General features: G+C 38.7%; 1 protein-coding gene across 3 annotated transcripts in view; it reads left to right on the forward strand.

Annotated features, from left to right (window-relative positions):
* BMAL2 (basic helix-loop-helix ARNT like 2) overlaps positions 1-22,025 on the forward strand; it is a 32,604-nt gene extending 10,579 nt beyond the window's left edge. For 2 of the 3 annotated variants that reach the window (XM_085049091.1, XM_085049090.1), the window contains exons 4-17: positions 2,141-2,179; positions 4,640-4,797; positions 6,480-6,559; positions 7,568-7,660; positions 9,293-9,410; positions 10,236-10,379; positions 12,043-12,283; positions 13,298-13,404; positions 13,927-14,077; positions 15,287-15,342; positions 16,164-16,272; positions 16,723-16,810; positions 18,375-18,483; positions 19,528-22,025. In XM_085049091.1, the coding sequence (XP_084905217.1) occupies positions 2,141-2,179; positions 4,640-4,797; positions 6,480-6,559; positions 7,568-7,660; positions 9,293-9,410; positions 10,236-10,379; positions 12,043-12,283; positions 13,298-13,404; positions 13,927-14,077; positions 15,287-15,342; positions 16,164-16,272; positions 16,723-16,810; positions 18,375-18,483; positions 19,528-19,664 (1,630 nt within the window). In that variant the 3' untranslated portion in view covers positions 19,665-22,025. Of the gene's footprint in view, positions 1-2,140; positions 2,180-4,639; positions 4,798-6,479; positions 6,560-7,567; positions 7,661-9,292; positions 9,411-10,235; positions 10,380-12,042; positions 12,284-13,297; positions 13,405-13,926; positions 14,078-15,286; positions 15,444-16,163; positions 16,273-16,722; positions 16,811-18,374; positions 18,484-19,527 lie in introns of those variants that run through there. The other variant, XM_085049089.1, reaches the window with a different exon arrangement.
* The last annotated feature ends 4,544 nt before the right edge of the window (positions 22,026-26,569 follow it).

Consider the following 26,569-nt stretch of genomic DNA (forward strand, 5'->3'; position numbering starts at 1 on the left):
TGACCAAAGGTTAAGGCATGTTGGGAAGGGCATTGTCCAAATGCCTCTTAAACACTGACAGGCCCAGGGCATTGACCACCCTTCTAGGAAGCTGTTCCAGTGTTTCCCCACCCTCTGGCTAAAGAAATGCTTCCTAATGTCCAGTCTGAACCTCTCCTGCACAACTCTGAACCATTCCCACATGTCCTATCCTTGGATAGCAGGGAGAAGAGCTCAGCACCTCCTTCTACACTTCCCCTCCTCAGGAAGCTGCAGTGGCCTCAGCCTCCTTTTCTCCAAACTAGACAAACCATGAGTCCCTTGGCCACTCCCCACAGGACATTCCTTCTGTCCCTTTCACTATCTTTGTTGCCTTCCTCTGCATTCAGGGACCTTCACATCTTTACCAAACACCTTCTCATATTTTTGGGCCCAAAAGTGCACACAATATTCAAGGTAAAGGCACAACACTGAGCACAACAACATAATCACCTGGTTGCCCATCTGATGGCTGATGAGCCCAGGATGTGGTTTGCCCTCTGACTGCCTTAAACTGGGCCTGCTGTCAGCCAGCACACCCAGGTCCCTTTCTGCAGGGGAGTCACTGTTTGGTACATGGCTTCCAGGGTAGTGTAAAAACCTCTCTTTGGGGTTAAATTGGTTGTTTCTTTGTGGATTTTTTCCCATGGTGCTCATGATGGAAGGTGTGACTAAAAATCCTCCTTTTCTGCTTCTAAAACATTTGCTTCCCTTTTAGAAGAAATGGGGAAGTATATTTAATAAATCAATTGAGGAAATAGTAAAGGTGGTATTCTTTATGTTTTTTTATTAATGCGCATTCTGTCCTTTCTTGTACCAGTTAAATACACCTACTTACAGCCACACAGTGGAATTTCACCCTCTGTTCATGTAGTGAAGGTAGTTCTAATTTAGCTATTCATATCAGTAATGCCACAGCTGTTAGGACAGAAGCTATAAAAATCCATTGTAGGCTGGGACTGATTGCTTGAGCAGCAAATTTGTGCTAGATTTTTTCCCCAAGTGGAGCTCCTGAGGGAGAAGGAAAGTTAATTAATAGGGCACATGCTGCATTGCAGCTGGTCTAGCTCCTCCTCACCTGTTCTCTTATGGTCAGAGAACGTAAATTCAGTTGGAATTCACAGTATATGGATATTTCTGGTAAATTTCTTTTAAAACAAAACGAAAATATTAGTTATTGCTAGCTCATCTAAATCTGAAACAATTTCAATGGATAAAGGTCTTTGGGTGTTGTGAGCCAAACCTGCTGCTATGTTTGGGTTTATCAGACCAGAAGACTGCTGGGTTCCAGTGAAATCCCAGGTTCTGAACTGTGTGCTAACTCGGCTCTGCCTGCGGGATCCTCACTGGGGTCAGTGCTCAGTTACAGGTGGAAGCAGCTTTTGGCACCTTTCCTGAAGCTGTAATCTCCAAGATCCTCCAGCTTCCGTTTCCTTGTGGGAGACAGCTGCTGCCTGCTTGGCCTCTCTCCTCTTGATCCTCGTGGAACCACAGGCCATGCTCTAGAATTCTTCACAAAGAGTGCTGAACAGTGCAGCGGTAGAAGGGAAAGAGAAGCTCATTGCTCTTGTTTGAATCATCCTTTATAGTTTCCTGTTGCAGAGTGTTTATTGTGCTACAGACAGTTATAACTGTGCTTCATTTACAGTTTTATTACTTTATGATTTCCAGTCATTTGTGTAGGGTATGGGATATAGCTTCTTTTTTTTTAATGTAATTTAGGATTGCTTATTTTATAATTTGACAATAAGATATTAGAAATAAAAGCGTAAAGAGATAATCTCTCCTGTAAAATTTTGAACAAAAAAAAATAAAATCAAGCCTAGTCTTAAGTTACTTGAATGTTCCAAAAATGTTGTTGTCTTCAGATTAAAAAAAAGACCATAATTATGAAATATCCCTTTAATATGTTCACACAACTGTGAATATTGCAAGTTGTGCTTTGGTCTCTTTCTGTTATGCATCACTTGCTAGATCAGATTTGGTTTAGGGATTTTGTGGGTTTGCTTTCTCTGGAGCCATAGTAAATTTGTAGCATTTTCTATCTTCTGGAATTTGTGGGAGGCAAGAAGTGCCTAGTATTAAATGTGTAATGTAAAACTCTGTATCTTGTTTCTTCTAGGAGTGAAGATGAAGAACATGTTAAAGTAAAAGATTTCAGGTACTAATTTACAACAGAAATACTTTTTGCTAGTGAATACTGGGATTCTCAATAGTGAAATAGGAGTTTGTGGGTAACATTGATTAAAACTATCAAATATTTAGCAGAAAGCTTTTCCTTTTCCTTGCTAAATGCACAGTCATTTTTAGAGCCCCTTTGAAGATTTTATTTTCTACTAATTTTGATAAAAGTTGCTGCAGAATATCTCAGAGGGTTTAGCAGAAACACAAGGTTGAAATTTTTAAGGTGAGTATTAAATGCAGTACACCCAAGTCATGTATGAGGAGCTGATCCTTCATCTGTATGAATTTGAGAATTTTTTTTTTTCCTAGATTTGTCTGCTTCTGGAGGTATTTAAAAATTTCTTCCACATAGAGATGGATTTGGCTAAAGCACGACAAAGATTTCTTGTTCTGGAATAAGGTTTTGTGTAGGGAATTATTCAAGTTGTGCCATTGAACTTCAAATTCACATAAATTGAAATTCTCATGGAGCACTTTGAAAGAGGTTTGAAATGCTGTGTGACTGAATGCAGCCACAGTTCAGCCAAACAAATATTTTAAACTACAGACAAGCCACATAGTCAAACGAGAACTGTGCTATAAAGTCAATTTAAAAATAAGTCTTTCATTTTTCATGTGAGCAGAGATGTCAAACCAGAAATACATAATCCACTCAGCATGCTGTCAGAAGTATTATTTATATAGTATGCTAGCTAGTAATTATGAAGTGTTCCTGTAATTGAAATAAAATTAAAGAAACTAAAATGTTCCAAGATATATTTACAGTTTAACTTCAAAATTAATTTTTCTTCACAGAGTATCCCAGATTGCTATATAAGATTGTGCTGTACATTGCTTTAATCACTTTTATGTGCTATGGTTAATTTTATTCCTTACTTTTAGTTGCATTAGTTGGAGGGAAAAAGAATCAGTGTGAGGGTCTCTGGAGGTTTGCTTGTCAGTTATCTCCTTCCAGTGTTTCTTGTCTCAAGCTTATTGGGGAACTTGCTTTTCTCCCTTCCCCTTAGTGGCTGGGACAAGTAACAGAAGGTTTTTTTGAATCATCCAGTCATCACCTGAATTTCTGCACCCACATATTCAGTTTTTTATAACTCCTCATTGACCCTTAGAGATGTGGAAGGTTGTTCCCTTTCCTGGAATGCTTGTATCTGTCCTCCTGAGGTTCACAGTTCAAGGAGCATACACAGGATATTACTTGATTGTTCCTACCTGACATAAAGGAAGAGTTGAGTGAACCCACAGACCTGAACATAACTCAAAAAATTAAATCTGAAAAAAGGTTTTAGAGAGAGAAAAGCTGAATGCTTGGCAGAATGACCCAGAATTAGTTGTGTGGTAAAAGCATTTTTTTTTTTTTGAAAACTAATAAAAATAGTAGACAACTAGAGCTTCAAAACTGTACTTTGTTCTTTCTCAACAGGCCAGGTGTAAAGTTTATTACCTTTTATAGCTTCTGTTGCAGTATGCCTACAAGGAAATGTTTTGGAGATCAATTAACCAAAACTTATTATTCATTTTGCAAAACCATACTGCTGTGTCTGGCCTCAATCAGAAAGGAAAATCATCTGGGTTTTAATTGTGAGTGGCTGGCTTGTCTTCTGGGTAAGGAGGGGAGAGAGTGAATTAAACTTCCCTTGATCTGCTAGAGGATGTTGGAGAGGAGGAGATGGGCTGAAAAGCTGACATACTGCACTAGAAAGAAGTAAAGAAAAGTGACCTGAGCTATAAACTTGCTTGTGGTGTGCACTCATGTGTCGTAGAAGGAGTTTTCTGATGAAAACTGGCCAAGAAGAGAAGGTCTTTTTGTGGCTGAGTTCTGGACAGGCTTTACCAAGAGATGAAATCTGAGACAACCCAAAGCCTGTGTACCACCTTGTCAGGAAGGGGAGAGTTTCCTGAGGTACTTCTAGTAAATTACTTGAGGCACAGCTATTTCTTTCAGTTTCCACTACATCTCTTAGAAGCACATGTACAAGTAATGTTTATTGCTGTGGGGTTTTTAAAAAGGTGGCAGAATGAATACCCCATCTTAGTTACACAGGCCGGGCAGAGGTAGGAGCAGGGAGCAGAAATGTCTTTCAGTGATTCCCAATGACATCAGAAGTTCTCTGAGATACACTGAGGTGTCCAAGTCATCACTGGAATGGCAAGGGTCACAAGAAGAATTTAACTTTTATAAGTCCTCATAACCTCTTATTCCTGCCACATAGAATCCAATTGTTGCTTGAGATGGCTTTTCTCCTCATTATTTTTCATCATTATTGTGACCATTTCATCTTTGTTGAAGTGAGTCCAATTCAGTTGTCCAATGCAAGTAGCATATGAAAAACTGTTTCAGTGCAGTGGTACTTGTGATAGTTCCCAAAACTGAATTGATGAATTCATAGGGGAAATCATGTGTTCTACATCTTTCTTAAAAAATAATTTTTCTTTTTAGAGAGGCTCACAGTCAAACAGAGAAAAGAAGAAGAGACAAAATGAATAATTTGATAGAGGAATTGTCTGCCATGATACCACAGTGCAATCCCATGGCCCGAAAGCTGGACAAACTCACGGTGCTACGGATGGCTGTGCAGCACTTAAAGTCTTTGAAAGGTGAGTTTTAGGAAACTTCATCCTGTAAATCCTTGTTCTAATGGGACTTATACTGTGTATCTTCTTGGATGTTAAATAAATCAAGAGTATTTTATTTTACTTTTCCTTACTGTATTTAGTTCCAAGCCTGCTCCTCATTTAAATGTACATGTGTGTAGCTGTCAGAACTTAATTTTTAATTTTTGCTTAGTATAACAGAGAAAAAGCCAATCTTCAGTGTCTGATATTTTCTGTCTGCAAAGGATATGCCTTGCTCTTTGGTCACTCCTTGATTCTTTTTTAATAGTACAGGAGTCAAAAGGATTGTTGCAAGACAAAACGTATTTTGACAAAATGGCCAATGAGTTTGATGATTAAAGTTTTAAAAATCCTCACGTTAGAGAGTGCCAAGAAGCAGAGTTAGAAACTTCTGATAGCCTCAGTCAGCTAGCAAAGTAATCATGGATCTTAGGGAATGCTTTAGTGGGGAAATCAGCTCAGGAAATATTCTTTTCTCTCCTTTTGCTATTGGTAGGTTTTGGAATTTTTTTTCCTTCCCTAAAAAAATATATCCAAATACAAGTTGAATATTGCATAATCTATCAGCTGCACACAGTATTTGGGGTTTTGGCACCACTGTTTCAGAGTAATAACTTGGTCAACTATAAGCAAAAATCAAAGACCCTCTGCATTGCAAAACCCACTGATTATGAACAGAAAGATCTAACAAAACCCAGTTAGTTTGTGGTCAAAGAAATCTAGAAGTTTAATTACATCGCTTCCTTGATGGTAACAGAATCATAGTATGGCTCAGGTGGAAAGGGTTTTGAGGGTTTCCTAAAGGCCCAAGCAGACTGAGAGTTTTGCATGAGGAAATAATGTGACAAATCAGCAGGGCAGTAACTGCATTTGCAGTTTAAACAAGCATTTACGAGAAATCTTCAGCTCAAGCGTTTGTATTTTAACAACTGGATGTGAAAATTGCACTTCACCCAGCACAGTTATATTTACCTTCAAAACAATTGGTTTGAGAGAATACAAGAAACTATGTGGAGTTATAATGAATGGTGAAATTGGCTGAAATGTTCTACTGCTACTTACCTCAAAAATATAACAAGAAAAAATTATAAAAATGTAATGGATAAAAATGTAATGGACAATTATTTTAGAGTACTTGCCATGGGTGCTAGAACAGTACATTCAGTGAGTCAGTCTCACTATATTTAGTGAGGCATTTGATTTAGCTACAATAGTCTGGTTTTTTGATTGTTGACTATAGAGTACTAATGAAGTATTATTAATGCCAGAAGACAATTGATAATATTGGAATGATTCCATTTCAGCAAAGACAATTTAGTTAACGGTTCTGAAATAGACCTGTGAAATGTTTTGGAAAATTCAGTTCTCATAATACCATTTCTCTAGCAGTGCATTAGTGATGTCTGAACAGAAGTTTCCTTGGTTTGTGTTAAGTAAAGGGCAAGAAAAAAAATGGTTATGTGTCTGTTTTCATTACCAGTGTATGTTTGAGATTTCTTTTCATTTTATTTTTAGGATTTCTAGAACTTAGAATTATTTTTCTTTTTATTCAGCTATTGGGGTCACAAAGAAAAACTCTGAAATACATAACAAGTATAACTCTGCTAAAAATAAACTGAAAATGTAACTTTTGACATGATCTCTACAAATAATCCATTTTCCAGGTTCCAGTAGCTCCTACACAGAAGTCCGGTATAAACCTTCATTTTTGAAGGATGATGAACTCCGACAGTTAATCCTTAGGGTAAGTGGAGGGAAGCTCTCAGATAAATCATGTCCTTGTTAAAGTCTGAGTTTTTAGTTGGACAGTGCTTTTTCTCCAATCTTTTCCTTCAGGCAAGTGTTTTGTTGCACTGGTTTATAAACTGTGCACCACCCAGGCTTTTCATGAAGGTGTGCAGAGATGTTTTGGGAGCATGGCAGGCAGCATTCCTGGAAGGGACAATAGATCTGTGTACATTCTGCCTGTTTAATACATACACTAGTGAAGTCTGCATGCAAGTGTGGAGAATGCTGTCAATTATGCAGAAACATCCTTGTAGTTGTTGGCTCTCCTTCAAGTACATTTTTAAAAGATGTACTTTTAAAAAGGTGCAGAAAGACCTGGAATAAAATCTTTCTTCTTGTTTACACACTTCATCATAAACCCACACACCTCATTCACAGCTAGGTTTGTTTGTTTTCCTTTGCTGCAATAATGCTTTGCCAAGATCTGTAAATGAGTCCCAAGAGAAGCTGTTTTGCAGCTGGACTTTTGCCAAAGCTCTGTTTAAGAAACTTTAGCTGTGTGTAGTTGAAGACCTGATTTGGTCCTTGCAAGCTTAATTGCTTTTTTTGTGGAATCTCAGAGTGGCCTGGGTTAGAAAGGACCCTAAAGTTCATCTCCTTCCAACCCCCTGCCATGGGCAGGGACACCTTGCACTGTCCCAGGTTGCTCCAACCCCATCCAACCTGGCCTTGGACACTGCCAGGGTTCCAGGGGTAGCCACAGCTTCTCTGGGCACCCTGGGCCAGGGCCTCAGCACCCTCACAGGGAACAATTTCTTTCTGATACCTAATCCAAACCTACTCTCTGTCAGTGTGAAGCCATTGCCCCAATCCTGCCACTACATGCTCTTGTAAAAGGTTCCTCTGCAGCTTTCTTGTATTTAATTTTAAAAATTAGGTTTAGAAGTGTGCTTTCTTTTAGTCATTATTATTCATTGTTTATTTTAATGGTATGTTTTTAAAGACAGTATCTTTATATTTTCAGGCTGCAGATGGATTCCTGTTTGTGGTTGGATGCAACAGAGGAAAAATTCTGTTTGTCTCTGAATCAGTTTGCAAAATACTGAATTATGATCAGGTGGTTATGAGTGTTTCTTGTTTGTTTTTACCTTGTCTTTTCTTAGAAATTTTAAAACTTTTACATATTATTCTATACCACATCAAACCAGTCCTTGTGTATAATTTCTTGGAATTTCTTTGATTTAACCTTATTCAGAGTCAGGCTGAATATCCTGTAAGAAAATACGTGCAAGTACAGTCAGTGTTCCCAACCTGGGAAACCAGATTTTAGCTGCACCAGATTTTAGCTGATCATCCTTAAGAAAACTGCCAGTCTGAGAGGAAGGGATAATTTGAAGATGTCCTAATTTCTGTGTGCAAGAGATTTTTTTTCACATAATGAAGTGATTTTTGGGGGGTTTTTAGGCCAAGGAAAATTGGTAGCTCAGCAGTGGCAGTTAATTAAAGCTTTCCTTGGTGATGCCTTTATGCTCGGATGCACCATGTTACACATCATCCGCAATAACTATCCAAGTGTGTACCCTTAACCTGAAAGAAACTGAATGGGAGCCAGCTTAGCCTGTAGAATAAGGGAAATAAGAAAAATATAAGTACCTTCCATTAACTGTTGTTTAACATCATGGGCAGTTACCACAAATAATCAAGGGATGATAATTTGTTCCTGAACCAATGACTTCTGTTTCACAAACAGGCTAAAACAGTTAGTGCTGCCATCTGTCTACTTTTGTAACTTTGAAACTATTTGTGCTATTTTTTTTTTAAAGTGCAAAGCTATCTTTTTTAATTAAAGTGAAATGAATCATCCTAGGGGAATAAGCATAAAGCAGATTTTATTGGTTTTTTTAAACTTCTCCACCGATTTTACTCAAGAACTAGAAGTGCCTTTCTAGAGTCATTCACATTACACTTTCTTACTTCCAGACCCTTAAGATCTCCTCTTGTCCAGACAAGGAGATTCAGAGGGCATGACTGACTTAACCCATGGATTTATTAGTTTATTTGTGAATGGTTCTAGGTTCTGAATCCCATGCTGCAGCTTAATCTATTTTGCTCCACCTGTATATTTTGGCAAGGCTGCTGTTAGCCTTTCTCATCAGCACTGATCATTTTCCCTTTGCAGTAGGATTAGGTGGGTCTGGGAAAAGACAAGAGGCTGGATGTTTATCCTCAGTTTGAGTTTAGACTAGTGCTTATCAACACAGCTCTCTTCTATCCTTTGGTTTGTCTGCTGTGCTGAAGGTAAGAGGTAAACCCAAATTAGAACTCAGAGTCATTAAATAGCTGAATATTTAATCCTACTTCCTATTTCTTTCTTCCTTCTCCAATAATCTGACAATTATGAAGGTGCATAACCTTCTTTGGCTAGGATCAGAAATTGCATTATTTACATAAATAAAGCATTTGGTTTTACAAAATTTGTTTAATATCCAACTAATCTGGTGTTTTTCAAAGGGAAGTAACAAATTATGGTTTTACTACCATTTTTAGTAAAAATTATATTAAACAATGGCAAATGAAATGTAAATCAAAATACTGGTGTTTGGAGTAACTGTGGTATTTGACTTTTTTTTTTTTGTGGTGTAGATAGTAGTTTTTCCAAGACAAGTATTGTGTGGGGTCCTGTTCCAAAATTGTGTGGTTCTCATCACTTTTGGGTTTTTGTTGTTTTTGTTTTTGTTTTTTTAAATAGGCCAGTTTGATTGGACAAAGTTTGTTTGATTACTTACATCCAAAAGATGTTGCAAAAGTTAAGGAGCAACTTTCTTCATCTGACATCTCACCTAGGGAGAAACTTGTAGATGGAAAAAGTAAGTCAGAGCTAAACATGCTCAGATTTTTTCAACGGATGTTAATAAAACTAGTTATTAGTCAGGATGTATTCAGGTGTTTGTATGTGCAAACATGTATGGATGAACAAACCTGGGATGTTTCTAGGAAGCATTTGAATGTGTATCTGCTGTTTAAAATGCATTTACAGTTGAAAAGCTAGCCCAGAAAAGACTTGATTTTAGATCATAAGAATTACTGCCATTCTGTTAAATTAGTGAAATCACTGTTAAGCATTTACCAAGATGTGGTCTGACATTCTTCCTACCAGCATACTACTTTTTTTTCTTGTATTTGCTAGGTCTTGTCAATACAAAAGACCTGATGTAGTCGAACATGGGATAAAATACTTCAATATCAAGAATCACTGTCTTCTCTGAAAATGCTAAGTGTCAATCCTAATGTAACCAAACCTTCTTTTGTTTACAGTTATTTCTAATAAGGAAAGCATTATATACTGTGCAGCTAATGGCTTTTTATAGCTGGCTTTTACAAGCATCTTTGCAGTTCTTGCTTGTACCAAATACAAGTTGAAAGTTATAAAGCATATTTAGTAAAATACTATTCAAAATATCGAGAAGGGTTTAAAAATAGTTTGGTAGCTCTTCTTAATTTTGGAATCTGTGTCAATCATGTTTTCTTTGCCCTATTTAAGTTATTAGACTTTTTTAATTGTAAGGACAAAATTTAGGCAGCTAAACAGTAAGGAGAATGTGCTTGGGAGGTAAATGAAGAAAGCATCTCATTTTCTGAAGTTTTATTGCTCGATTTTGGGTTTCTTAATTACTTTACTAAATCTTTGTAAGCTGGCTTGCAAGTACACACAGATTTCCAAGCTGGACCAGCTCGGCTGAACTCTGGTGCTCGACGTTCCTTCTTCTGTCGGATAAAGTGTAGTAGGACCACAGTCAAAGAGGAGAAGGAGTGTTTGCCCAACCCAAAGAAGAAAGGTATTCAAAGGGTGTAGATGAAGTGGGGGCTTTCTGTCTTGAAACTTGGTCTGTTTAAATTCCAGGTCAGTAATAAGCTCCTAGTTACCACTGATCTCACCAAGTAGCTGTAGAGAAGTGTAAATATGTACCAGAAACACCTTTTGAAAAGCAGTCTAATTGTACTTTCTCCTCCCTGTGCCCTCCTGGAAAGAGGGAGGGAGGAACCTGAGTTCCAGTGGCTGTATAGGAGCATGTGGTCTGTTGTGGTCAAATTTTAGAAGTCTCAGGGAAATGTTTGAAAGAACTGGAGCAGATCAGAAGAATGAAACTAAATAACTTATGTCTTGAAGATAACTGGGTGAATAAGGCCTGCAAACTCTGCTATTTTGAAAGAAAAAAAGCAAGTAAACCAACTTTATTTTCTGATTTACTTCTTGTGTTGTGTGTATTTAAAAGTAGGAATTTTCCTTTTTTCCCCTCTTTTTGTAGTAAAGGTAATTTTTCAATGTAATTCCATTATTTTTCCCAGTAATTTTAATTTAGTTCATATTTTGATATGCCTGTACAGTAGTATAATCTTGTTTTCAGTGAAAATTTAAATTTCAATTCTAAAATTTAAATTCTCAAAATGCAATTTCCAGCTTTTGTTTTAATACCTTAGTGCTGATTTTTGCAAAGGTGTGCTGAAATTGTTTGATCCTGAAAAAATCCTCCAATTTCTGTTTTTCAACGTAACCTGTTACTGTTGAGATACACCAGAAATTTTAAGAGGCCCATGGTTGTAAGTAAATAGAATTTGGTATCCCTTATTGTGTCAGATAACTCAGTGAGATAAAAATTTAACTTCTATAAATGTTTCTTGGGAAAGCAGTTGTGAGGGAAGGCACCTGAGAAACTGTGACAAAATCAGTTTCTCATTCTGCAGAGTTGATACGTGTTTTTTGTAGTTGAGAGGAGATCAAACCTATGATTTGATAGGTTGAACCTATGATTTGAAAGCATTCTGTTCAGCATATAGATGTCAAGAATGCCTTGGGATTTTTTTGGAAAGACAGCTACTGTAGGACACAGAATGTCATCTTAATGCCTTGATGCCTATGAGGGTGTTTGCATGTTTGTTAGGGAACTAAAAGGGATGAATGACAGTGTACGCTGAAATTTAAGATATTTAAAATATTTGTATTCCCATAAAATTGAGACATTCAGAAGCCTGAGATAAATAGAAAATAAGCTGGATTGCTTTGGGTTGTTCTTCACTGATTCTTTCAGCAATTGCAGCAACACATGTTCAGATCATTGTGCTCACCAAAGGTAAATTGATCTGGAAGCTACAGAGGGCCTCAGGTTAATTTTAATTCACAATCCATATGAAACCATATAGAAACAAAGTGATCTGTGGGTTATTGCTTTTTTTTCTGTGAAACTTGTATTTGAACTGCCAACATCCATAACTCATCTTCCAAAATCTTACATAGGGTTAGAAGCACTCTCTGCAGGTAAGCCCAAAATGAGTAGAACAAAATTAATGTGAAAATACTCTGTAAAATGGTCTATTGCTTTGTACAGTTGGTGTAGGTAAGCATGAAATATAGTTGCTGGTCTCATGGCCAACACAATAAAATAAGGAGTTTGGTTTACTCTTTGAACAATAACTGCTTCTTATTTAATTTCTTTCTATTAGATCACAGAAAATACTGCACCATTCACTGTACTGGGTATTTGAAGAACTGGCCTCCTAATGAGGTGGGAGTAGAAGAGGAAAATGATGTAGAAAAGGACAGTAGTAACTTTAACTGTCTTGTTGCAATTGGGAGGTTACACCCTTATATTGTTCCACAAAAGAGTGGAGAGATAAAAGTCAAAGCAACAGAATTTGTTACACGATTTGCCATGGATGGAAAATTTGTTTATGTAGATCAGCGGTAAGCGTTTTGTTCTTTAATGAAGAGAAATGACAACACTGCTTCCATTTTCTGATACTCTGTCAAAACTGCAGGTTCTCCAGCAGGGTAGAATTCTAATTCAATGAGAATTAATTCTCAATTTATTAGAATTCTAATTAGAATTCTCAATTTTTTGACAATTCTTTGAAAATTCTCAAAAATTCTAATTTTCAGATTTTTTTTTTCTGCTCTACACAAGAAGCAGTTAATTCTTAATCTATGAGTGCTTGGGCTTTGGTTTTTTGGGTCAAATAATGCATAATGCATAGAAATGTATTGTCCTATAGAAAACTGTGGACTAGCAAGGTGAAAACAAGTTATAAAATGGACTCATTTATTTATGAAGAGTGATCTCAAGTTAGAGCTTCATAGCTCTGCATATGACTGAAGTAATAAACATTTAACCAAAAGTTATTACTTCTGAAAGTCTTACCATTTGTAACAAGTACATTATAACTAAATGAGGTCTCAAACTATTTCATTGAAGTAAGAATTGAGTTCCTATTTTCTGTAGTTTCTGAACCAGACTTTTGCTTATTGTAGACACCTAGTTACCACTTTTCATTTTGAATTTCATGATTGTCACCAGCAACTTCATTGCTTGCAGTCATCTTTTCTTTCAACTAAAAGTGTCACTTCAAAACCAATTCCTTTGAGTGGAAAAACAAAATTGAACTGCTGAGTTATTTATTGACTCCTCTGAGTGACCAGTACTCTGACTAGCTAAGGGGAAGACACTAACCATGAGTATTTTGTGTGTAAATGTTCTTTGCATGTTTAAACACTTATTTTATCTTTGAATTGTCATTCATTACAAAGGGATAATTTGTAGTGGAAATGATTTCCTGTTGTTTTAGAGCTGTACTAATGCTATATTTTTTCCTTAAAGATGAACACAGGCATCTGTTTCTTTAAATATTAATGTTCTGCTTTATCTGATACTGAAGAAAACAGCTTTGACTCTGCTGTAGTTCATGTTTTTATTTCTAACAGCGCAACAGCAATTTTAGGGTATCTGCCACAAGAGCTTCTAGGAACTTCTTGCTATGAGTACTGCCATCAAGATGATCACAATCACCTAGCTGAAAAACATAAAGAAGGTACAAAATAGTTGATCCTCCCAGACTATTTACATGTAACTGCAAGTGAAAACACTACAGACTCAAACTAACTGACCTCAGCATTGCCCTTTTTGATGTCTGCATTAAGTCATGCCCATGGGAAGCTCGTAATAAAAGCAGGGAGAAACTTGTGTTGTCTTGGCTCCTGGTGCAGGGCCTTAACTGTGGGGGGAAATGTCAGTGCATCTGTCAAACCCTCTGCTTCCATTCTTTGTAAGGAAGAATTCTTAAGAGTAAATGTGCCTGATTACATAATTAAAGACACCAAGTCATGAGGCTCCATTCTAGTGGTTTGCAGAAACTTAGTATTTGGCCTTTAATGTAAGATTTATGACACTGCTGAGACTATAATTTGATTTTAGAACAGGTCCCAGTTTGTTCTGGTATGTCATTGTGTCTGGCCCATAAAACATTTTGGTTTTATGGTGCTGTAAAACAGATTTCTTTATTTACCTTTCTAAGCTCGAAGAGGGTGATTATAACTTTCCTTTTCTTATCTAGTGTTGCAGAATAAAGAAAAAGTATTTACAAATTCCTACAAATTTAGAGCGAAAGATGGAACTTTTGTTACTTTAAAGAGTCAGTGGTTTAGTTTCATGAATCCATGGACCAAAGAGCTGGAGTACATTGTATCAAACAACACTGTGGTATTGTAAGTAATAACTCTGCATGTTATTTTTTGTCATAGTTACAGTTAGCATTGACAGAAAACAACCTGCTTAGGAGGCAGAACAAGGCTAGAAAATAGCGACTGCAGAAAAAGGGGCTGAGGAACTTGGACAAGCTTTTTTTGCATTTACCAGCTATTTTTGTTTCAGGCCTAAGTAGTGGATTTGACTCTGAAAACTATGCTGTTTTGCAGTAGGAAGAAATGAGGTGAAAGACTTTCTTGTCAAAGGAGGAAGGAAAGGATCTTTTAAGAAAAGTAGATTGCAGTAAATGGAACTGTCAAGTTAATTCTGCTTTTCTTTCTGATCTTTACAACCCTATATGTGTCACTTGACCCAATTCCAAGTGCTACCCTACCTCCTAGGTGTCAGAAAGTGGAGAAGCACAATTGATAGATGATGGAAATGCAAGGCAGGACAGACAGATAGTCTCCAAATTGATTGCAAGGGTGGAGCCTGTGGGACAGTAAATGCATGTGTTTAATTCTTCTCTTTTATTTTGAATGCTTTTTCATTCTCTGTACCTTGCAATGGAGCTGTAATTCAGATTGTTCCAGTGCTGCTGAGGATCTCTGCCAATGACTGGGGTTTTGAGACAGAGCAGAGGGGATTTTATTACCAAAGTTGTTGAGAGGGCCTTTTACCCATTCTCTATCTGTTTCGTGCCTTTAGCCAGCATCACCCACTTCTGTTGCCCATTTTTCCTCAAGACAGGAGCAGTTAAGGCAGTCTGTGCTGGCCAGTAGCCAAGGACACTGTGTTGCCTGCCCTGGAGATGTGGGCATTTGCAGCTGTCTGCAGGAGGGAAGGAGGGCAGCAGCTGCTGGCACAAGGCAGCCACTGACCTGTCCTTGCAGCAGTTGTTCCTGGTTTCCTGATCTCCCTCCTAACAGTAAAAATGACAGCCCTGTTCCCTTGTCATGCAACACAGACAGTCATATGGGCTTTCTTTTTACGTGGAGAGTAACTGGAAATTAATAGTTCACCCAGTGCCTCAGAAATGTTACAAAGAATCAAACATGGAAATATGTGAGGAATATCTTACTTTTTCACTAGTTTGGGGATGTTAGCTTTTGTTCTATGTGAAGTATTACTGAAATTAAACATAAATATATGCTGAATTTTGCTTTTGAAAACCTGCTGATTTTCTGTGGCTTGTTTTGGATTTTTTTTTTCATCTATTTACATCTCAGAGGTCATAAGGAGTCAGCTGAAGAAGAGGACCTCTACAGTTCTCAGCCTGCAGAAGGCAAGTGTCACTTCTTACAGTTATCACAGGTGCATCTCCTGGTCAGTCGGTTTAGATTTATTCAGTCCGGGGATTTTTTATTCTAGGTTGTGTTCAAGGAAGGATTAAATTTTTTTTTAAAGCTACTTCTGGTGACAATTTCAAGTTACTTACAGAATCCTAATTGATACAGCTCACAGAGCTGTAAACAGAATTGTATATAACATACTTTAATTTCTAGCAGCTTCTGTTAGATCTAGGGTTTTGGTTGATAGGGTATTATGCTTCTGTCACAGACCCTTCATGTTTTTCCCAGTTTTCTGAACAAATGCTATTGTGCTGAATTTATCTATAGAATACAGGGCACAACTGATACAGAACATGTTTTCTTATTATTTTTCTGCTATTCATAGAGTCTGCTTTCTGCATGCTGTTCTGTCGTCTTGCTGTGAAGTCTTTATTTTTGCTTGTCAAAATGTTCTTTCAGTAACTCATTTCAGTTGGTGAGAAATCCAAGGGTTTTTTTAAACTCATGTTCTTTGCAATGTCTGTGAGAGAGACTGGAGGTGGCAATGATTAAATATATTTCACTACTGGATAACAACAGTTTTCACAAACAGATTATTCACTTTATATTGCAACACCTTCTGCTGTGAATCAGTGTTTAAAGGAATTTAATTTCTGAATATATCTATATTTCAAAATACATATTTATTTATATAGTATATATAGAAGTATCTCTGGAACAAAATCTGCTTTAAAATGAATCTCTGCTCTGCAATGAAACTGCTCTGGGTTTAAGGTTTTGTTTTGATTTTGTTGTTTTTCTTTTTAATCTACAGATACTGTAAAACAGTCTTTAGTAAGTGTACCTGGAATGTCCTCTGGAACAGTTCTTGGTGCTGGAAGTATAGGAACCGAAATTGCAAATGAAATATTAGAATTACAGAGGTAATAAGTGCTTAACATCATCACTAGGCTTTGAAATAAAGATGGGGAAAGAGGTATATATGATTATGTGAGGGTTGCTCCAGTTTCACTTTTATTGTTTATATGTACCACATTTTTTAGGTTGAGCAATGGCAATTTGAGATAGCATTATAATCTAATGTTAGTCTCATGCATGGCAGAGCACATCACTGTGCTGCTAATTCAACAGAGAAATAAAAGTGTGCTCAAGGAATTGTGACCCATGGCCTTTACTGATCTCTTCTCTGTTTTCTGTTACCAAAATTTGGAGCAGGATAATTTAGAATCTTCAGGAGAATTTAAGACATTATTGTTTCAAATTAGACATGTGCTTTGTCACTGGGGAGGTCTGGTGGGTTCTGCAACACACAACCTATTTTCAGTGTTTGATTAATGTGCCCTGGTAAAGCAACTAAACATGTGCAATTTTAGGTTGCATTCTTCACCCTCTGGAGAGTTAAGTCCATCACATCTCCTGAGAAAGTCACCTTCTCCAGCTTTAACAATAAACTGCAGCGATGTGAGTATGCCACTGCCTGTAAAAATCCAGACTTAAACGGTGAAAGTCAGGTAGCTCAAAGCCTGTGTTTGAGCCAATTTGCCCTGATTTGTGTTTTTGTGAGAGAAGCTGTAAGATATTGCCAGCTGCCTGGCAGCTGTGAAAGTCTTTTGAGGGATGTGGCTGCAGTTCCAACCTCATTGCAAGGGCATCAGTTGAAGCCCTAAGGGGCTTCCCGAGGCTGAGGGCACTGCAGTCTCCACTCAGTAGGATCTGCTGAAGCTCCACCAATGTGCTCAGTCTGAGTGTGGTTCAGGTGATGATGACTCTCTTGGATTTGGAATTGAACCACAAGGGACTAAAAATCACCTGTTCAGTTTGACAATCTAAATAAAATAACGGTTCTTATTTTTTCTTCACTTGTCCTTTTAATATTTTTGAAGACCCTTTAAAAAAAACCAAAACTATGCTGTTTTGAAATGTTTAAAATAGTGATTTTGAAGGTATTTCTTTAGTCTGCTAAAAATTGATAGTTATGCTGTTTTACTAATCTAGTAGTGCTTGTAGCACCACAAACTATAACTAACATAGTTATTGACCATAGCTATGGAATAGCTAACATCTCTTCTTACCTAAGTATGTTTTATATTGCACACTGTATGAACAAACTTCTCCATCAGCTCTTCTTTGAATGTAAATTTCTTTCCTGTTAAAGACAGTTTATCTTTTCACTGCAATTCTCATTTCTTATTAAAAAACCCCACTGTTCTGGACTAGGACCTGCTTTGGCTTCCTCCCTTTTTTACAGTCAGTTCTCCCCTATGTTACCACAGATCTTTCTCCTTGAGAGTTGATTGACTTATATATGTTGAACTCTCTAAATCACAGAATGTCTCATAATAAGGATAATTTCATCATATTCATTGAAGATTCTTTTTTATTCTAGGCTTTGGTATCCCATTTGTTCCTAAAATACTTTTGGAAAGCATTTCACCTTTATTAATTCCCTGTTAGACTGTATGCAAGGCAGGCAATCCAGGGAATCTTTCCTGCTAAACTGCATGTACATGCTAAATAAAACAAATATCAGGAGTGTTTTCCTGGGGGGTGGTTAGGATGCCTTCCGTCTCTATTGCTATGATTAATATAGTTTAGTGCATATAGGACATGGGACATATGAGGGCTTTTTTTTAGTCTCTTAACTAGTATATTTTGACAGGGGCAAACATGATGTCACTGGGAATTTGTAGTTTTTGGTAGTAGAGGTGGAAGGTACATACCAGTTCATTTTGTGCTAGATTTATGTACTGAATACTGAATTAGACCCTGAAGCAGGTGCCATCACTGTGAAGTACCTTTGACAGATGTGTGTCACAACTTGGATGTAAGCCAGGTCCAGTACTATATGAACTTCTGAAAAATTTGTTTCGAAATGCAAAATATCTGCCTGTTGATGCATATTTTTCACTTTCTCTATTTAGTCCTTAATAATTTGACAGCAATCTGCAGTGTTTCTATAATGTAATATTTGTGACTAAATTTAAGATCTAATTCTGTCCTTTTTACCACTTGTGCTTTCTTTCAGGTGCCAAGTAAAGAGCTGATTCAGCTATGTTCTTCAGAAACAGAAGCTCTAGAGAATTCAGAACAAACCCAGGGTGCTAATCCATTTACCAGTAATGAACCTCTCCTCAGTAAGATTTGTTTCTTTTGGGGATATTCTGGGAGTTGTAGGGCATTATATTTCTGATAAATGGTGTTATTTCTGAGTGCACCAGTTTGCAACCATGTATAAATTGTAAAGAGATTTGTCTGCCTGTCTGGAGATGGGAGCACTCTGAAAACAGATGTGCTGTTGCTGCAAGGCAAACAGCAAAACTGGATCAGCAAGGCAATCTCATGACAAAAAATAACATCAGTAACTAAAGTTTACCACTACATGCTTGCAGGCCACGGTTTTCATGAGGCACTTTACTGTTCTCTCTCCAGGACAGAGATGGGGAGGGAATGTGCAATGTCAGGGAATTGCTTGTAATTTGTGAATTGTTGTCCTTTAGCACTTTGCCTCTTCCTTAGCTGCAAGCTGTGAGTAGTTGGTACAAAGGACTGGTCTAAATGGTTCAGAAAGAATTTTTTCTTCTTTCCCTTGTTAAATTTGTCTGGATACAGGATTCCTTGGCCCTGTAAGACGAAAATGTCACTGCATTATGTTTAACATCAAAGGCAAAATGCTATAAAAGGCATGTTTATGCTTATCCTGTATTTCAGCTCTTAGAAACTTCTCCATCTCCCTCTTCTCCCTCAGTTACCAGAGATTTATTTATTTGTTTATTTATAACCTACACCTTTCTTCCAGTTTAGCTATGAGCTTTTAAAAAAGAATTAAAACCCCCAAACTCTGACAACCCCAAACCAACCAACCAACCAACCAACCACAAAAGAAAAACGCTCAAAAAGAAACACCAAAGGAAAAAAAGAACTATTTCTCAAATAAGTGTTTGGGAAAAAAAAATCAAAACCCCAGCAACACAGAATAAGGATTAATGATTTTAAATGAAAAGGGAGTCAAGTTAGGTTAGATATAAGGAAGATATTTCTTTTAACATTTACATAAGTACTTGTCTTGACTTCAAAGGTAGGTGCTGCTTAAAGCCAGTTCTGGTGTGAAAGTCACCATATTCTTCATGCACCACAGTGTTCACTGCTGCTTCAAAGCACATGTTTTAATCCCTTTGCAGGTGGCAATTCTCAGCTGGACTTTGATGCCATCTGTGAAAACGATGACACTGCTATGACAGCTCTGATGAATTACCTGGAGGCTGATGGAGGCCTTGGAGACCCAGCTGACCTCAGTGATATCCAGTGGGCTCTCTAGGGCTGCTTTTGGGAAAAAGGAATGTCAAACCCCTAATGCACAACAACCCTACATCCTCAGTACTGTATTGCAGTTTTGTAATGGTTCCTTTGAATTCAGACTTGCTGTCTCTAGATTTTTAAAGACTGAAGCCTTGTTCAGAGAGAGACATCTTCCTCTGCACCTATGGACAAATGCAATATTTTTTTCATGATGGGAAAACCTTGAAATTTTAATATTGAACCATCTGTAACTGGAATGCTTAAAACACATTAGTATATTTTTGCTAAGAAGCTTTAACCAAAAGGTACTGTACAATGTACAGGATTACTTTTTCTTAGTTTTAATACTTAAAACTTTTATTTATTGTTTTTGTTTCAAGTTCTAGAATATTGGTTATCCATGTTACTTTCTATAGAACCTACTGTACTTACATGGTTTGAGAATATTTTTAACTATTAAATTTAATTGAAATAATGATTTGCACACACTACAGTTGTAAAAAAGGTGTTGTAATTCTCAAATGATGCCGTTTGTGATTCCTTGCACTTCTTAGCAGTGCAATTTTTGCAGTCAAAGGTGAAAATAAAGTCTACAGTTCTGGGAGCAAGGATTTGTATTGGATCACCCTAACAAGCTGAAGATAATGTTTTGAGAAAAACAGTCATTTTCCCAGTACACAAACATGAGAAGGGCATAAGAAAAGAGCAACAAACTCTTAATTACTATTTTGTATTATTTGTAATGTATTATTAGAGCATAGAACCTGAGAAAAATAATGCTGTATTTGTAATAAAGCACTTTGGTCTTGTCCCAGGTTCTTTACTAACTGGAGAAGTTTTGATGGATTGTCTTGGCTCCAGAGTGAGGCTTGCACTGTCTGTTAGTGAAAAAATGTTAAAATTCTAGAGCATCTTTTATGTTTTTGGAGAGATTAGGAGAATTTTCTACTGCTTGAGTGTGTGACTTTTTAAAATCTCTGTACTATAGCTCTGTAAGTAAATGCTATGCAGGATGATCTTTTGGGAACAGCTTTTGCAAGGATTGTATCCCAGTTACAACAAATGACTCAGAACATGGCACTTTAGAGGTTGCATTAGAACAATATAGCACTAATATAGCAAGTGGATCTTTTTTTCTCTGGTATTGAAGGCTCAAACAAATTTTTGTATAGATTATTTGTCATAAAATTATAGATTTTTCCTGTTTTCTTCATGTTTGGGTTTTGGTTTTTTTGAATTCAGGTAATGAAAGGAAAGCATTTGAAGATACCTGATACATGTGCATGTTTTTAATACAGACGTTTACATGTAGGTACAAGCATAACCTCTCTCACTCCAGGTGAGGATGGCAGCCTGTTTCAGGTGTTTTTAGGAAGGCTGGAGTTGGGAACAGATGGATGTGGCCGTCACTAGATGTCACCCTTGTACAGCTGGGGAGCCACCCCTTCCTCGTGAGGACACCATTTGTACATGAAGTGGCTCCCTCTGCTCGACAGAGGAGCTCTGTGTCTTGTAGGTATGACTCGTTCTGCCAACGATGCATTTTTGGTGATGGTGATTTGCTAGGATGGCTTCTTGGATTGATTTTTCTTTTTTTAACTCTGTAGACTTTTTTTTTTTCATTTAATTTGGTTATCATTTCCTGCATTCAAATCTCCTTTTCTTTACAGACATGGGGCCAAAGTTTTCTTGCTTTATTAGAATTAACTTCTCTGGGTTTTCTGAATTTTGGGAAAAATAAACAGGCACTTTCTAAGAACTGATAGAAATCTATTTCTATAAATTAAATTTGAGAGTTTGAGATTCTGCCATTGTAAAATGCATTTTCTCTTTTCTATTCTAGAAATAAATTCTAAATAAACCAGCAAATACTGTAGCTCATAGATAAATGAGTACATAAATAGCTTAAAATTGTACAGACTTTCCTCAACAGTTTTTTGACTGAATTAGTTTGGAAATGGGGCAGCTGTTGTTACTGAAGGAGCAGATTAATTCTTTCATGAGATTTATATAAGTGTCTAGAGTCAAACCACTATTTTTGGATTCTTGGCTATCCCTAAAAAATAAAACCAAAAATGTAACTTTGATTCTTTTGCAGTCAGTTATCAATATTGTGACTTTCAATTCATTTATTAGAATCTCCCTTTACTATTTGTGAACTTTTTTCTGGCTTTAAGCAGTCTTTACAAGAATAAGTGTCACTTGTAAATATTTCTGGTGCAATTAATAGATATTTTTGAATACAGTTGGGATAGTATGTTTGTTTGTGTTTGTATAACAATAATTCCAGTAAGATACTGGCAGTTTGTTTCTGGCACAGTGTGGGTAATGGGAGGATGTGGTTAAATCAGGTCAATAAATATTATTTTGATGCCCTGCTGCTAGTCTGCTGGCAATTCTATCTAATACTGAACTGAAATACAAAGTACTTGTCCTTTCAGATCCCAGGCTCCTCTCTAAAAATACCAACAGGAACATGGAACTCCTGTGGATTTCGGTAGCTCAGGGTGGTCCTCCCCAGGCAGGGTAAGCCTGTAATCCAAGCTAATGTGCATTTTTGGGGATTCAAAGAGAGCTTCAGAACACCCTCATGTCCTCCAGGGATGAACTCTGAAGGTGTCCATGCATTAACCCTGAACTTTTCCATTTTGTGTTGCAAGCACAGATCCTGTGAGGAGAGGCTGAGGGAGCTGGGGAGGCTCAGCCTGGAGAGGAGGCTCGGGGCAGACCTTATCCCTCTCTACAGCTCCTGACTGGAGGCTGGGGTCAGGTGGGGGTAAGGCTCCGCTCCCAAGTGACAGGATGAGAGGAATTGGCCTCAAGTTGTTTCAGGGGAGGTTTAGATTGGATATTGGGGAAAAGCTGTTCACTAAAAGGGTTATTAAGCATTGGCACAGGCTGCCCAGGGTGGTGAAGAAATCACCATTCCTTGAGGTGTTTAGATGTGCAGGTGTGGCACTTCTGGACATGGCTTAGTGATGGATTTGGTGGTCCTGGCTTATAGCTGGACTTGATCTTAGGGGTCTTTTTTCAACCTAAACAGTTCTGTGATTCTATGAACATTTGACAGTTGATATTCTGGGGGCAGGGAGGATCCTTTCTGTGCTTTTAGGATTCCCTTGTAGTCTATGGTCAAGGACAGTGCTGTTGTGTGGGTCTAAAGCAGAGCTTGAGTCCAGGTTTGTTTCCTGTGCTTTGTAGTTCTGGGCTTTGCTGTGGATCTTTTTAGAATACTGCAAAATCTGGTTCACTCACAAGTGCAAAAGGCTGAAGTCAGTAATTTTAGTTACTGCTCACAGCAGTGTGTTTCTGTTCATGATCTAAAGTGAAATTAATTTATTCTTGCAGAAGTGGTGTTGCTGCTTCTCCCCAGACCCTGATTTCTGGCCTTTTTCACTTAGTCTTTTGCTTCATGTAAATTCATAAAATGTACTGGAATCCGAGGAAGTTACCACCAGCTGGAAAGCTTTTTGTGTCACTTAGGACTTCCCTGAAGATGATAATTTTATTCTCCCTTCCTGATGAATTAGGATCCAGGAGGAAAGGTAAGTGAAGTGGGGAATGAGCCACTAAACCATGTCCTTTGGAAGCAGCCAGCTTTACTGGTGCACTTCCTCTGGTCCTGGGGAATTCTTGCCAGGTTATACCAGCTACTACACTGAGGATTAGAAAAAAATAACCAATAAAAACCAGCAAGAGCCCTGAGAGCTGTGTGTATTATGTGTCAGCTCCTGTGAAGTGCTTTTATCCTAGGGAAAAGTGCTTAAATGGGAGAGAGAGAAGGGAATACAGAGAACAGCCTGCCCGATCTGTTAAAGGTAAGTTCAGGTATGTGGGCACTACACATAACTTTTTATTCTCCTTCATTTGTTTTCATGTCAAAAACATCAGGAACAATCATACAGTCTTTGGAAATTGTAAGAAGTTTTGTGGGAAAGCTCTTCTTTGGTGGTTGCTCTGGCAGTGCTGACCCTGTTTGGCTGGTAAGTTTTCTTCCCTGGCATTTGCAGATTCCAAGTGTACATGACCTAACATCAGTAATGCGTCCTACACCACTCAGGGAACTTTGGCACAACGGAAAGAAGGTCACAGAATTAATGGACTCTTGGGTAACCTTGTTTAATGAGGTTTATCACGGTGTTTCTGGAATGCACTGTAGGCTGAGCAGCAGAACTTTGAACTCTACAGCAGCTCAGGTAATGAGCAATGCTTTTAAGCAAAAAATCTGACTTCAAACATTGCTGCTTTCATAAATCTCACAGATAGGGCTGTATTGCAGAGAAGACAAAACCTGACCTTCCCTTGACACAGCTCTGTTCCTTTGGGTCTTGTCACTTGTCACCAGAGAGAAAAGATCAGTCCCTTGTGCTTTATATACAGTTGATTTGCCAGGTCTTTAAGAATAATTTAAAAAAAAAGAGATAATCTGTAAATGCAGTTCCAGTCTCAGATATGTTTTCATTATCATTGAAGAGTTGATAAATCTCTCAACAAACAAAAATGCAGCTGAGCTTAGTGTTGTTTCAGCAAGACACCATCAGCGTCTAAAGATTTGCTCTGAAGAGCTCTGGGCTGCCTGCACTTCATTCCCCATGGGATTTGTGTTCAGGAAGCCATTCTGCTGTGGGCAGCAATGGACACAAGCTGACTCCTCAGGAAATTGTTGCAGCAAGAGCTGCTTCTCCTCTTTTGGGCTCCTGGTAGTGTCATTTGCAGATTACTGCTTGATTTGTGGATTCTGGAGCTGGAGGAGGCAGCAAAGAGTTGTTCCTTACCTTTTATCTCTCTGGTACTCATGACCACTTAGTCATGACCACTTTAAAGCCCCAGCTTTAAGACTTTTTAAATCACAACAGTTTTCAGGCCTGTCTCGCTTGTGCTTCATTACAGCAATTTACTGCCTGCTCCTAGATTGTCTTTAAGAAAACCAAAACAAGTTTCTTGAAGTGTAACCTTTCCTGCTTTTAATGCCAGCAATCACTCAGAGTAATGGGAAGACAGTGGTCTGGAACACCCAATCTTTTCAAGCAGCTGTGCTATTGCCATGGTATGGATTCCTCCAGCTGAGCCTGATGTAATTCCTGCTCTTGTCACAAGGTTTCCTCTTGCTCACATTTTACCTAAAACATGCAGCATCTTCTGCTTTGTAACACTGTTTTTTGTGATTTCCAGATACCAGACACCAGACACATCTCTGAGGTTCACCTCAGTGTTCATGCTGCAGAGACTTCTGCAGTGAATTACTTTTTCACCCTCGTGGGTATGTAAAATTTTATGGAGAGCTTTCTTGTCCAATGGAAAAGGAAGTAGAGTTTGCTTTTTCTTGATTTTCAGGGGCTAATTTCACAAGGTTCCACATAAAATACACAAGACCAATCATCTGAAACTGGGCATCTGAAACAATCCCAGGTGCTGGGTGGGGCAGATTGGTCATTTTTTAAAATGGTCTTCTGCTTTTGAGGGGTTTAAACCAGAAACTTCAGGACAGAGAAACTTTACACCTGAAACTTTGCAGCAGAGCTAAGACTTTGACTGGTGTTTTCAAATTCTGTGGGAAGACCCAGGGACAGGACAGCCAAGGTCAGAAGTTTGACTGTCTGGGGGGTACAGTTTGGGAGCACTTTGCACTTCAGCTGCAGTGGATTAGGAATCCTTTGGGCACTGAATCTCTCCTCTCCTTTTCAGGAAGGGATTGGAAGGGAATTTAAACATGAGAAAGGTTCAGTTATGGATTTGACAGCTAGAATTTGTTTGTGCAGTGCTTTGTCCCAGGATCGAACATGGTGTCTCACTGAAGCTCAAGGCTTTGGCTAAAACAATTTGCTCTGTTGAGTATTTAGCAGTCAGGATACTTCAGGTAGCTGAAAGCCAGGAGAGCTTTGACAGCCCAGCTACAATAGCTGGTCAGAAGAGCAAACATTTCTAAGATAAGGACTCCCCCCGGTTGGTCCCGGGGCGGATCGGGGCTGTCCCGGGGCGAGCGGCGGGGGCTGCCCGGAGCCGGCGGAGGCGCGGCCGCCCCGGGAGGGCTCTGCGCGGTTCGGCCGCAGGTAAGGGAAGCTCCCGGGAGCCGCTGCGAGAGCGCTCGGAGCGCCTGCGGCAACTTGGCGTCCCGGCGGGATGAGCCTCGCCACATCCTGCCGGCATCTGTGCCCCTGCGTGTCCCTGTCCCCCCTGCGTGTCCCTGTCCCCCCTGCGTGTCCCTGTCCCCCCTGCGTGTCCCTGCTCCCCTGCATGTCCCTGCTCCCGTGCCGCCTCCAGCTGGGAGGGCAAGGAGAGCGCTTTCGGCACTCCCGACCTTCTGTGCCTTGTTCCTGTGCTGGAGCTGACATAACTTTGCGGGAAGTCTTGGGGAGAGGTTGGCAGTCTCCGGTTTAATCTTTCCAGGCTCTAGTAGGACGCTTCAGGCACTGGTACTGTGAAACTGCAGTTATGGGTTTTATCTAGAGCTAACAAACGCGGTTTGATTTAAGGCCTGGGGTTCTTACATCCTGTAATTATTTTTTCGAGGTCTGTTTCTGTTAGATCCGTGACTTCTAAAAGCTGCAATAGCTGTGCTTGCTCACCCCCTGGCTGGGCTGCAGCTGGAGCTGTAAAAAGGTGCTTTACACCTACGGAGTTATTTCTGGTGTGCAGGGAGTAAGTTTTGGTGTTAAAGGCTTGGCGGTGCTGTGACATGTGTTGCTCCCTCGTGTGAGTGAGGAACACAGATGAAGAGTTTCAGGCTGGGGTTTGGCTGTGCCTGAGCCTCCTGAGGCTCTGCTGGCTCTCCTTGTTCTGGCCCAAGCACAGCCACTGCCAGCAGCACCATGTAGAGGCTCTGGAGTCTAAGCCTCTGCAAGTGTTTTACAGCCAGGGAGGGAGACTGAAGTCTCTCCCCAAAAACTGGCTGCTGGTTTGTTTCATCAGGCATAGCAATAATTG

The sequence above is a fragment of the Lichenostomus cassidix genome, chromosome 1Aa (assembly GCF_008360975.1).
Source record: "Lichenostomus cassidix isolate B80296 chromosome 1Aa, HeHo_3.0, whole genome shotgun sequence".
Lineage (NCBI taxonomy): Eukaryota > Metazoa > Chordata > Aves > Passeriformes > Meliphagidae > Lichenostomus > Lichenostomus cassidix.